We start from the raw sequence: 12,895 nt of genomic DNA, 5'->3' as shown, positions 1-12,895 counted from the left end.
CGCGACATTGGTCTACTTTCAGACGACCTGACATCGGTTGTTCTCAAATGTATATTATTATACGACGTCTGTGATGCTTTGCTGCTTTCCAGGCACATTTCTCTTTATGATTCCTCTAGCTGCGACGAAGGGAGACAGACGACATACTGCAAGAGTGAGCTCGTGAGCAGTGACGCTGTGTAGTGCATATTTGACCTGGGCGTTGCGCGAGCGCTCTTTGTCTTCCGCTGGTAGCCCAGTGAGTCTTATTTACCTTCAGCAGCCGGGCTGATCTGCAGACGCGGCCTTCTTCGAAAGCGCCCGTCGGCCACACGACCCTCGCCTGGCGACGAGGTGGCTGGTGACGGCGGCGAGCGCGCGCGCTAAACTCCCGTCCTTCCCTCCTCAGCCTCCTCGCTATTTGACTTTCTCTGGCGGATAACCGCTCGGCAAGGGGCCGTTATTTGCCTCGCCGAGCGCCCAAAGAGCAGTCCTCGCACGCATTAGGGCCTTGGCCCCGGGGCAGCAGCAGACCGGCGCCCAGCGCATCCATCCGGCGGTGCTCCTTTCAACCACGTAAGTGTCTGCGTGTCCTTCTTAGCCGAGTTCCCGAATGCCTCTTCGGCACACATTCGGAACTCGTACATATGTTTCGCAGCATACCGGGCTTAACCTGACAGCGCAGCGGCTGCACCAAAGCACCTGAAGTACAAACTTCTTTGCGAGCGGTTCCCATAGCGCCCAGACCTTTGCGTAAATTGCAAGCGCTGTCAACACTCTCAGCAGCATCGACGCTGCCGGTAGCGTTGATATCTCGAAAGATATTTGATCCAGCAGGACAGCGAGCTATATCTATAGCGAAGGAATAATATCTTGTTTACCTGTGCCCTTTACATTGACGCGCATATTTGCATAGTTTGAAGAGTAATGATTGCTCTAAAAACTCGGTTACAATGACTCATGACGCTGAATATTCGAGCCCTTTCCCACCCCCTCCTAGGGCAGGGACTGCGCCGACGGGCTGCAATTATTATAAGCATATATGAAGAATATAAAAGCGAAAAAAGTCCACGAGCGAGACACAGGCATGAGAGAGGGCTCGAGTTAAGCTGTATACATCCCGATACAGGCGTTTATACTTTCGTTATTTTTTTATTTTTTTATATCTCGCTGTTGAAATCTTGTTTCCACTCTTTGTTTTTGTTGACCCACACTTAAGGAGGTCTGCGGCATAAACAAAATCAAAAAAAGTCAGAGGAAATATGTTGGTTCAAGATGAAAATGCGCTGGGTGGCGTAAGCATCACGCTACACGAAATGAACTATGTTAATTACCACTTAATTCGACGCAATCTTTAATACGATTGCATAGATATGCGAACAAATGACATGCATCGCATAAAGTTACTTTTGAGCATAAATAGGCAGACTGTTTTCTTTTTAGTAGTAAATGAACAGGCAGACTGAACGAATGATACAGTGACAATGAGCAGCAGCAGCAGCAGCAGTGATGCTCAGTGTCATTGTATGCTATACAAAGGTATTTTACACAGCTCAGCAAAACAAGTACGCAAACACGCACACTATTGTTGGTATTATTGATCAAGTTAGAACAGGAGAACGATAATGCTAGGTATTTAGACAATTGCAGCCTACTGCAGCATCTGTGCTTAATCTCGAACGTGATCTGCTATTCCCGCATTCTACATAGTAAGATCTCCTGCTATAGTACCAAAAGTCATACTTCACTCATGTGTCGTCGTCAACAACATTTTACAGGCACACAAAACGGACAGAACAGAGCCCATAAATATTTTCAAAACTTAATTGCAAACATAAGTACGCTTGCTTCCACATTAAGTGGGTGGTAAAGAAAATATGGCCATGTGTGGTGTACGTTGTTCTTTAGGAACGGAGCTCGGTAAAATGCACTCTTGCCGCTATCGCATGGCCGATAACAGAAGTCTCCAGAAACTCCGAACTGACATTTCGACGAGTTCGCTCGTCTAAAGATGCTACAGCACGATACGTTACCGGACAGCTGCACAGCTAACACGCACACTCTGGCACACCATAAGGAACTTGACGTGACTAAAAAAACGCGTCGATGCCTCCACTCGAGTTATGTGAGTTTAAATGGTCACAAAAAGAAACCACGCGGTGACAGTTAAGGCCCACATGCTACTTTAACTCTGTAAAGAACACACAGACATAAGATATGGCGACCGATAGAAACATCAGCTGAGAAAAGACTGAAAGGAACAAGCAGTTTTCATTCACTTACGGCATCAAAAATAGGTTGGAACGGTACATTTCAGAAGAAAGGTGTAGAACAAAGTGCACGAGTGAATAAAAAATGAATGTGCTAAAAAATAAAATGGATGATTTTTAACCGTTTGATTTTACTGCCCGTACCCCTACCCCGTGTAGAGATCCTACAACGTGATATTGTGATATATGCATAGAGAACTAAACACGCAACACAACAAAGATAAACTACTTGTAATACAACAACAACGTAGTTAATTATTCGAACAATCATAAACAGATGTTCAATTGACAAGGATAACAGCAATGAAAACAACAACTCTAACGTCAAAAACAAAAGTCATTCCCAGTTTAGTAAGGAGCAATTAATTGCCTTTAGCTAAAAGAGACTTGCTTGAACCAATTTTGTACCACCTCAAGCACCATGTTCGCGGGACGTAACGTATGGTTAACATTGCCCCTGCTGTCTGGAAATGGTATTTCAGGAAATTTGTGCAAACCAAACCCTGTTCACTCAAATTTAGTCGATCGCATTACACCAAAATGAACAGCTATCGGCCGATATGAAACAGAGGCACATAGAGAGACCGTAATTTCGGCACGCTATAATGCCGTAGGTTTTTCGCCGCTGGGAATGAAGAAAAATTTTAAAGAGACACTTTATTCTTAAAGCAATCAGTCTTGATTGTAATTCGAAATATTACCAGTTTGAACGACTATACATGCTCAGAATTTAAAGTGCGACCAGAATGGCCACAAAAGATGTCTACGCGACTGCGTAGGCATCTTTGCACGGCCCTAGCACACTGCGTTTTTGGTTGAGAAAGCTCTTTTCGATATAGTTATTTATATCAAGAGCGAGTTAGCGGGCTAGTTGGTTTTGCATGGCGAAAGAACAGCGCAAGAGACGGGACACAGTGACACGAGGAAGCACAAACACAAGGCGCTGACTATCAACTCTTTTGTTGATAGTTGACAGTCAGCGCCTAGTGTTTGTGCTTCCTCGTGTCACTGTGTCCCGTCCCTTGCGCTGTTCCTTCACCATAGTTACATCGCTGTTTCGCTTAACGGCACAATTGAAAAGAAAAAAAAAAACGCTTTAGCAGTCATGTAGACCACGCAGCTTGACCATGGTGTGCACTTACGACAGCAGTAACAACTTGCGCTTTCGAGCGCTTTGGTAAGGTACCATGTGCGTATCACAACACTCATTAAAGTAATCACATTCCAAACTCCTCCGCTCTCCCGTCCGGGCATGAAGACGATCGTCCGCACCACGCTTTGTAGCATGTACTGCGGTATTTCGAGCATCTTATTAGGTTAAAAAATGGCCCCCAGCAACCCACGCCCGTCCACCAAAGGTATGCCAAGCGCACACCTAGGCAGCCAACCTCCTCCATGAAGTAACTCTCGATTATCATGTACGGCAGATAGCCCACATAAAAAGTGCACACAAACGAAATAACGAATAGAAGAGAAGACAGGTCCCTTTCCAGCTTCTGGCTGCTGTACCTGGAGCTCGTAACTTGAATAAACCGCGGCATGCTCGTTTCTGTCAAGGACTGGGAAGACTTGTTTTTCTCTGAGAGCACGTGGAACATGAGCAGCGCGTAGATAAGGGCGGTCACGCCTACCGGCACCAACACCGTAGCTATTCCATTCACCAGGCGAGTGGACCACGGGCCTTGCATCATGCAGTGGCTGGTGATGCTGTTCGGACGAAAGCAGCCCCAGTATTCGACCGCGTGCGGTATGGTGAGCGCCCAGGACAGCAGCCAGGGCGCGACGCTGAAGACGTGACCCATCCACCTGCGATGCGATGAGCCGCAGTGCAGAACCAGCATGTACTCATCCACGTTGATGCAGATGAGGTAGAACGCCATCGTCTGTACCGAGGAGAGGTACAGGGACCCAATCACCACGCACTCGGCGTAGCCGGCCTCCTTTCCACTCAGCTGAATAACTGGAGTCACGAGCGAAGCTATACACAAAGTCAGGGCCGCGAAGCAGATGCCCGCGAGAAGCCGCGGAGACAGTCGGTCGGCCACCGCCGGTGACCTCAGCAGACCTACGATCATAACGGCGCTAACTACGGCACCCACCGACGTCACGCCCACGACCACGGCTTGAAATGCCAGGCCGAGCCAGTAGCCGTGGCACAGTCCGTAGTCCAGGTGCGCGGGGATAGACGAGGCCGTGGTAGTGGCATTCATAGTGTAGCTGCTAACCTGTGAGCCGGCTCTTCATTGAATACAAGGGGTATGGCGACACACCTAATCAGCGAGCTGTAGCTTCTCTCACAAACAGAGGCATTTCCTCGCGTCGCGCTCTCGGCGTACGTGCGCGTCGTCGTGGCGGAGAAAGTTTCCGAAGTGAGGCCCAACGCAGCCAGCCGCGCGGATCGCTCTGACGCCCTCGCCCGAGCGTGGAGACGAGGGCGGCAGCGCGCGGCGAAGAACTGCCGCTGAATCAGAAGGAACCATATCTTCTTCCGGCGGAGTTTTCTTGACTCAGAAACCGCGGAGGGGATGTTGTGTCACCTGGTGCAAAAATGCTCGCGATTCCGCGTAGGCGGCTCACTCGATAGCGCGCGCACGCGCGAGCTTTCGAGACTGGCTCGGCTATTTCCCGATGTGCCGTTCCGTGTCGGTACAATATTTTTTTGCGCGACGCGGGGAAGCTGTGACTCAACATCGCTCGCTGCTGGCGAGCTCCGACATGAGCGGTACGAGCACCTATCGCTCAGAAAAGTTGAAAAATTCCGTCGCTATGCGAGGCATTCGCTGCGCGCCCGTTTCAGTCGATCCGCACGCAGCACGTCTGTCGTATCATCTTTACACGTCTTTCGGGGGATTGCGAGACTGGACGTTTCGTGTTGTACACCGGCTGTTGGCTGTCATTTTGCGCCTACCTTCGTCCATGTGTATGCAGAGAACGTTAATAGGCTCAACTTTTGCAATGCAAATGACAAGTCCCTAAAATGAAATTACAGGTTGACGTGGATGAGAGGATTTTTTTTTTTTTTTTCAGCTATTCATATACATCTACAGTTTTGTTTCGCTTCGTTTGCCTTTCGAACGACTGAAATGTAGCCACTAATATACTTTTCTAGTAATTAAGCTCAGTGTCAGTTTTCTTATAACACGGTTTTCTTATAAATTAATTTACTGTCTCTACAAATGCATTTGGTATGCCTATCAGTTGCTTGCACGGCTAGGCAAGCTTGCTGTTCGGAGGGTCCTTGCCCTCGTCTCGCGCCCGCTCAAAAGTTTCCCCGTCATCCACACCATCTGTGAACTTTATGTGATTTAGTTTATTACCACTCCCAGTGCGTCATCCAAGCGGTTGAATTCGAGCTCTCGGCGACACAGATTGAACTCCATCAGCTCAAACGGCTCAATGGTCTCGCGGAGGCGGGAGTTCACAGATCTCCTGAGCTACTTTTACAAAAATAAAAGCAAGAAGGACTCGGTCGCTGAGTTCAGGGCCAAAAATGCCGGCATAGTCTAACTGCCAGCAGTGTCGCAACAAATGGAGTTTCTTTTGCGTCAATAAAATTATTTTAAAAGTCATTTAGGTTATGCAAGAAAACAAAATTATAATATATACTGAGGAATAAGCATGTAAAACCGACCAAATCCTTAACAAGTTTTCGCCACCACCGCCTTTTCTTTAATCCTGCGCCTTATACGACTTGCAGAACGGTCAAGATTGCGCACGGGTCCGATGTGCTTAGCCATGACCATTTCGCAAGTTGTCTCCGTCATGAGGCGCAGAAGCTCACAAAAGGCGGCGGTCGCGCAAGGTATTTGAAGATTTTGCCGGCTGTATGCAAACAAAAAAATATTTACTACTGTGATAAACGCTGTACAGAACATTTGCATATCGCGCGAGATAACGCACAGGTCTAACCTTGATAGGTTTTATGCTGTTTCCCAGCAGGCAATATGACGACTAGAAACAGTCGTGCGATTTGCTGCTGGAAGTTGAGTGAGAAATATTTCTCAGATGCCAACTCCCAAACGCACTTAAAGGAAGATGACGCAGCCTGCGGTGACACAACGGGGAGTTACCCCCTCTCAGTGCGAGACAGATGAACGGCGTAAGGATGTTGTGTAAGAAGACGGAAGAACAAAGGTGGTACTACTTCCTGAAACAGTGCTACGCGCTTGCAGGGGGTAGGGGCATCTATTTATTATCAGCGGGGCCAGAAACATGCTTCTTTTTCTTTCTTTACAAAGATTTCTGAGATATGAAATTTTTCTTGATAATCCTGAAGACATTCAATAAATATGAGCTCTTTAAAGATTCGTAGCTCTTTGCTGTCTGAGCAGATCAGGCTTTAAAACTACAACAGCCACAATACCTTACAGTTTTTCAACTACGCTTGATTGCTGTGCTATCCTGCGACCAATTTCGCACTGCAAGGAACGTAGTTCGCGGGACGCTGGGCGACAGAAGTGGGCAAAAAAATACAAATTGTTCTTGTACGCCTCCACGTTGTCCTTCGCCTGCCGTTCCGGAAAAAAACAATCGTAAAGCGGAGCGAAAGTTGTCACGAGAATAATTTCATTGGTTCAGTCCCCTGCCTGCATTCAAAAGTGCGCTCGTGCTATTTTGCTTTAGCGGCCCCGCCGGTGTGGTGCAGTCCCAAGGACGCGGGATCGAATCCCGGCCTCGGCGACCTCTTTTCGGTGGAGGCGAAAAGTAAGGCGCCCGTGTGCTGTGCGATGTCAGTGCACGTTAAAGAACCCTAGGTGGTCGAAATTTCCGGAGTCCTCCACTACGGCGTCTCTCATAGCCTGAGTTGCTTTGGGATGTTAAACCTCACAAACCATTTTGGTTTAGCGAAGGCGGAGATCTGGGAAAGGAATGCAGAAGGAGCAAATAGTTGGGAAATAAGGCAATGCTGCCGCAGGCTTGACTTTGCAGCATTTATTGTTAAGTCTGTGCCCTAAGTATAGTCCAATACTGCCACTCCACAGACGGCGGCCTTATGGTTCCAATATATAGTGTTTGAATGAGAGATGCAACATGTGCGCTACGTACACGTTTCAAAGAGAAACGCATGAAAACAGGGGCTATGGAGGCAAATCGCTCTACGAGGACTGGTGTCAAGAAGCAATGCTGAAACAAGCTGAGACAGCGCTGTAAACCCACTGGCAGCTTTCAGACAACGCGTTAATCATGTCTTTAACGTCATGCAAAACTAGTTGGTATAGAAGCTGTGCTCGTGAGGAGTAACGCCTTCGGCCGTGACTGGCTATTATACTGTAAGCTTTAAACCAGTGTTATTCCCCGATTGGCAGGAGGATTTGTGCTATCCTTTTTATAAAAGTACGCCTCTTCTACCTTTTCCAGAGATTTGACGGCAGCACCTAATGATGCGAAACATGTCGCTGCAGACGACGTCTATATGGCTGCTTTTATTAGAATTTTGTGTAGGAGCGAAGATACCCGTGCTACCAAGTAAGTCTGTTCATTTGTCTTGCTATAATTATTGTACAGGCCAGTTCGTTCCCGTTCAGGGAAGTTAACTGTCTGTCGCTTTCTTGAACAACATTGCTTCTATAAAATACCTAAAGTGTGTACAAACTTGTCCACAAATCAGTGAAAGGTTTGTGCGCCGTATTATAGCATTCAACAGCGTCTTCAAAATGTCGCACCTGCCACCTGCTGAAACGTTTCCACGTCAAAGCAGCTGTAGCCAGAGTGAATGCTTAACCTTGCAGTGACGCAGTGATGGCTTCCGTCGGCTGACTTGGCAATAAAAGACCTAATCCGATCAGCCTGAGCGAAGAAATCAACTCTTTTACTTAAGAATGTACTGTAGTCTATTCAAGCGTCGAGTATGGTGCCCGGTAACAAAAAAAAAAATGAAAAAAAAAAAACAGGAATTTGAAAACATCAAATTTCTTATTTTACTTATATTCAACAGACGAATACTAGCTACGCATTGCTTCTTGCATTCTACGCCTCACTAAAATAAGCTCTTCATGTTTTCAGTATCGTCTGAACATTTTCTGTTTGCTGAATTTTCAAGAAACCCGTCGGTTGATCATATTTCCAGAGTGGATAACCAAAAGCTGTTTAGCTCTGTACAGAGATCGATCATTGCCAGAGCTGAACGTATTTAATTCCTAAATAATAATAATAATAATAATAATAATAATAATAATAATAATAATAATAATAATAATAATAATAATAATAATAATAATAATAATAATAATAATAATAATAATAATAATAATAACGTTACATATCAAGCAAGTTTCAGAACTAACGTACTCATGAAAGTGCAGTCAGAGATAGGCTGCTATTTCAAGTATGTAAAGATAACAAAAAGCTAATGACTGCTTTCTCACAGAATTAAATGAACTGAACTAAAGGCAAAACACGCTCTTTATCTTCAAAACCAAACGCTATTGCTCAATTTTTATTTACCTTCTGTACACTGAATTTATTTTAACATGTATCTTGAACCTACTTTTCAAGGGCCTAAGGTGTATGGAAACATGTTGCCAAAACGAAGTCTGGACACACGGTACAGGCCAGTGATGAAGAGAATCGTCCTGTATCACAATTTCTTTCGCACTCGAGTCGATCCACCAGCCAGCGACATGCTCGAAATGGTACGCTACATGGTTTCACTCAAACCATGCCCTCTTCCTCCTTTGCGCAATTAGATGCGATGCACAGACACAGCCGCCATTTTCAGTATTAAATATGAAAACTACAGGGCGTTCTAAAAAAGTATAGCTTTGAACACGCACTCAGTGGGGTGGTTGCGGCGTTCTTGCTCAACTAGTACACGTGGCAAAATTCAGGTGGAATTCCTGCTCACGGGTACTGACCGACCAAACCTAAACGAAGTTGATGCGAACCTGAAATAAAATGTAAAAGCTTTTTTTTTTTTTTTTTTTGAGAGAGAGACTACGGAATTTACTGATATAGGATAACAAACTTGAAGGCCAGAAGTAATGTCTGAGATCGCAAAACGCGCACGCATAAGCATATGTAATCTTCTCTGAAACATACCCCTAGTACTGATTTAAGTAAACACGACGGTTCTGTAGCTCAAGGCCGATTAGTGCCATTTGAGACATCCCCTTCGACCGAAAATCGAAAACCCCATGGCTCGAAACATATTGCTTTCGCGCCAAAACATTTGCTATGATATTTTCAACCGTACTGTCGGAGCAGGGTGATTTGCGATCTGTCTTCCTTGCAATAACCCCTTGAGTGTGCGTTCATTTCTGTGAAAACCTGCTTTGATACAGGCGAAGGTACGAAATCAACTTACAGCCACAGCCGCGTCACATTTTACAGCCACGTCGCTTGGTACCCAAACTCGAGTTGCGAGCACCAATCAAGAACGCGATGAAATTGCGTGGGCGTGCCGTTTGACCGCGTTATCTCAACTGCACTGAAACAAGGGCTTCTCGATGTACTCCATCTCTTGTCCGAACATCTTGTGGCGTTTAATTTCGTTGAACGCGAGGGAGACTTAGAGCTATTTTCTTTTCAGACTTGGCACAAAGGAGCCGCCGCAGATGCTCAGCGTTGGGCGGAGAGCTGTCAGCTTCTTGTACACGACAATAGCTCTGGACGATGGGTCGAAGGTAACACTTCTACATTAGTTGCGCAGAAAACAACGCAGATACAAACATGATTTCCGTACTCAAAAAGAAATTATTTTTTGTTCTCACTGCTATTTTTGCCTCTGATTTGATTATGATTTGATTATTTGATTGCCTCTGATTTGATTATAGTTAATTATGCACTCACTAAATAAAGGAGTGTTTTTAATGGGACAAATGCACAAAAACAGGCAATGAGGAAAACGTGAAAGTTTCATATTGCATATACGCATGATTTACATGTGAGTTCCAGCAAATAAAATTTTGTTGAAAAATGATATACTAAAAAACATGTCTGAAAAATCACGCAAATAATTTCGCTATTCTCATCATGTATAATTGGTATTTTGTATTTTTTTGATCTTCCAGATTTAATATAAACCCATTTTTGTCGCGAAAGCTTTCTTTTTAAAGCATTAATTCAAGCTCAGTTTACGAAGATACCACTTATATATCAGTATGCTGTGAATTGAGCACAAAAAGAATTGCACCATATAGAATTCTAGGTCTTAGCGGCTTTCGAACCTACACTCCTTGGGCGCACAGCCAAAAACGTTGAAAGTGATTTAAACAACTCGGCCCACCGAGGTGGCTTTGTGGCCAGGGTGCTCAGCTGCTGAGCCCGAGGACGCGCGGTTTCGATCCCGGGCGCGGCGGCCGCATTTCGAAAAAGGGGAAGCGCAAGGACCCCGTCCTCTTTGAGGTGTCAGTGCACGTTAAAAAACGCCAGATGGTAGAAAGTTCCAGGGCCCTCCACTACGGTGTCGCCCATAGCCGAAGTCGCTTCTAAATAAGCCCTGTAATTGAAACTAAACTTTTAAATAACTTAGCTATCAAACGCAATTGTGTATGTTTCAGAAGGCATCTCCCCTTACAAAAATTAGTAGTCTACGTATTGAGCCCCTACAAGCGAATTACTCACGGATGAAAATCACGAAAAATGCGCAGGAATTTCTGAGCCAATTGCCACTGTTTGCGTAGGAATTATTGTTCTTAATAAAATCTTGATAATGAGGTAATCATCAATACATATGGACAAATTTTACTAATAAATTATCATCTCTTACTAATTAACTATTAATTAAAATAGTTCACTATTGACTTATTCGATACTATAAGTATTATAAGAATATTTCTAGCGCAACACATAAGGGAGCCAGACAGGCGCTAACATCCAGCAAGTGTGTTTCTTTCCAAAGGTGAGTTTAACGTCTAAAAGCTGTAGACTAAGGTTGAGAGGGAGCTCATGGGTAAAAATTAGGCTTTTCCCATGCTCTCCCATGCTGTCCCATGTTAGCACAACTTCCACCTTGTCGAGGTAGGTCAAAGCTGGTTGTTATTTTAGCAATACCAGGTAATCGTCGGCATGCCTAAAAATTCTCTGAAGATATTCATTGTTACAGACATTAATAATGTCAGTATCTATGGAGGAAAGGAAGATCTTAGAGAGAACTGGTGCCTCACATGAACCTATGCAAATGCCTTGTCGCTGTACATACAGGTCGTTTTGATATTAAATGATCATGGTGCTGAGATAAAATTCGAGCAGCCGCATGAAGTTTACCACAGAAAAACCGTCTTTGTTTTGAAAGGCAATGACATTACTAGATTCTGTGGTAGCTTTGACAGCCCTGAACACATACAAGCCGATAGGGGAGAACATCTGTATTTGGAAATGTCCCGATGCTTGGAGATGCGTACGTTCAACAAGAAATAGCCTCTATCTTGGCTAAGGGTCTCAAGTATGGTTTGGAGCATCGAATCGAGCCGCAGGATTTGTTGTCTCTGAATAGAAATATCTCAAAGAAGACTGAGCTCGAAACCGTGATCGATGTCTTCTAGATGGTGTGAACGTCTTGATAAACCGCACCAAGAACAACGACCCACCAGGACGTTACTTTAACCAAAGTCTTCAAGCACTTCAAGGAAAATCAACTCTGCCTACCAGAAGGTGATAAAGAATAAGAATTTGTTGGAATGCCATCTGAGATATTCAACGAGAAAGCCACCGAAGCTGTTGCGAAGAACATGATTCTCGTGAATACGAAGGCGAGGTGAAAACAGCTGCCAGATCTCTCTGCAACGACCTGAAGATAGAGAAGCTTGCAAAAGCCATCGGAGACAGCGAAAAACGCACCCCATCCGTGGTTTTCGCGCCACGACACACAATGCCTATGTGCCTCTTCGCTGTATCGTGAGTGAGAGGGACACTTGGCAGCTTCAGGTGAGCCGCTACCTTCTCAAGCAGCTAAACACGCTAGTCCTTGATGACCCGTTCGCCACAAAGAACTCATCGGACGTTATTGCCTATACTTGGAACAAAGCAGGGACATCGGCTAGTATTTCCCATAGATGTTGAAAACTTGTTCCATTCCATCCCATATCCAGAAGTGTTCACGGCAGTCAGGGCTACCATAGAATATAGTAATGTCATTGCCTTTCAGAACAAAGCCAGTATTAATGTGGACACTTCATGTGGCTGCTCGAATTTCACCTCAGCACCACGCTCGTTTAATACCAAAACGACCTGTATGTACAGCGACAAGGAATTTGCATAGGTTCATGTGTGGCACCGGTTCTCTCTAAGATCTTCCTTTCCTCCATAGATCATGGCATTATTAATGCCTGTAACGATAAATGTCTTCTGAGAATATTTAGGCATACCTGGTGTTACTAAAAGAACGACCAGATTTGACCTACCTCGACAAGGCGGAACTTGTGCTACCAAACATTAGACAACATGAAAAAAAAAAGTTAATTTTTACTCCTGAGCTCCCTCTCAACCACAGTCTACAGTTTTTAAGCGTTAAACTCTCCTTTGGAAAGAAACACACTTGTTGGATGTTAGCGCCTGTCTGGTCCCCCTTAAGTGTTGCGCTAGAAATATTCCACTTTAAAACATGAGCCAACTAGCCCAGAAACAAAGTTTTATTACGATTACTGTTCTATCCCCTATATAAATGTTGTGGCACTAGTGTACATGCAAAAACCCTGTTATACGTTACG

The 12,895-nt window shown here is 44.9% G+C and overlaps 1 protein-coding gene across 1 annotated transcript in view; it reads left to right on the top strand.

The window, feature by feature from the left end:
* The first annotated feature begins 7,630 nt into the window (after positions 1-7,630).
* The window catches only part of LOC146205282 (cysteine-rich secretory protein 2-like), a 32,090-nt gene continuing 26,825 nt past the window's right edge, over positions 7,631-12,895 (top strand). The window contains exons 1-3 of the mRNA XM_084586896.1: positions 7,631-7,715; positions 8,745-8,881; positions 9,778-9,871. Coding sequence (XP_084443022.1) covers positions 7,631-7,715; positions 8,745-8,881; positions 9,778-9,871 — 316 coding nt within the window. The remainder of the gene's footprint in view (positions 7,716-8,744; positions 8,882-9,777; positions 9,872-12,895) is intronic.

Source organism: Amblyomma maculatum, chromosome 1 (genome assembly GCF_055883805.1).
Source record: "Amblyomma maculatum isolate TAMU_Amacu chromosome 1, ASM5588380v1, whole genome shotgun sequence".
NCBI lineage: Eukaryota > Metazoa > Arthropoda > Arachnida > Ixodida > Ixodidae > Amblyomma > Amblyomma maculatum.
This window is presented reverse-complemented; position numbering and strand designations above follow the sequence as displayed.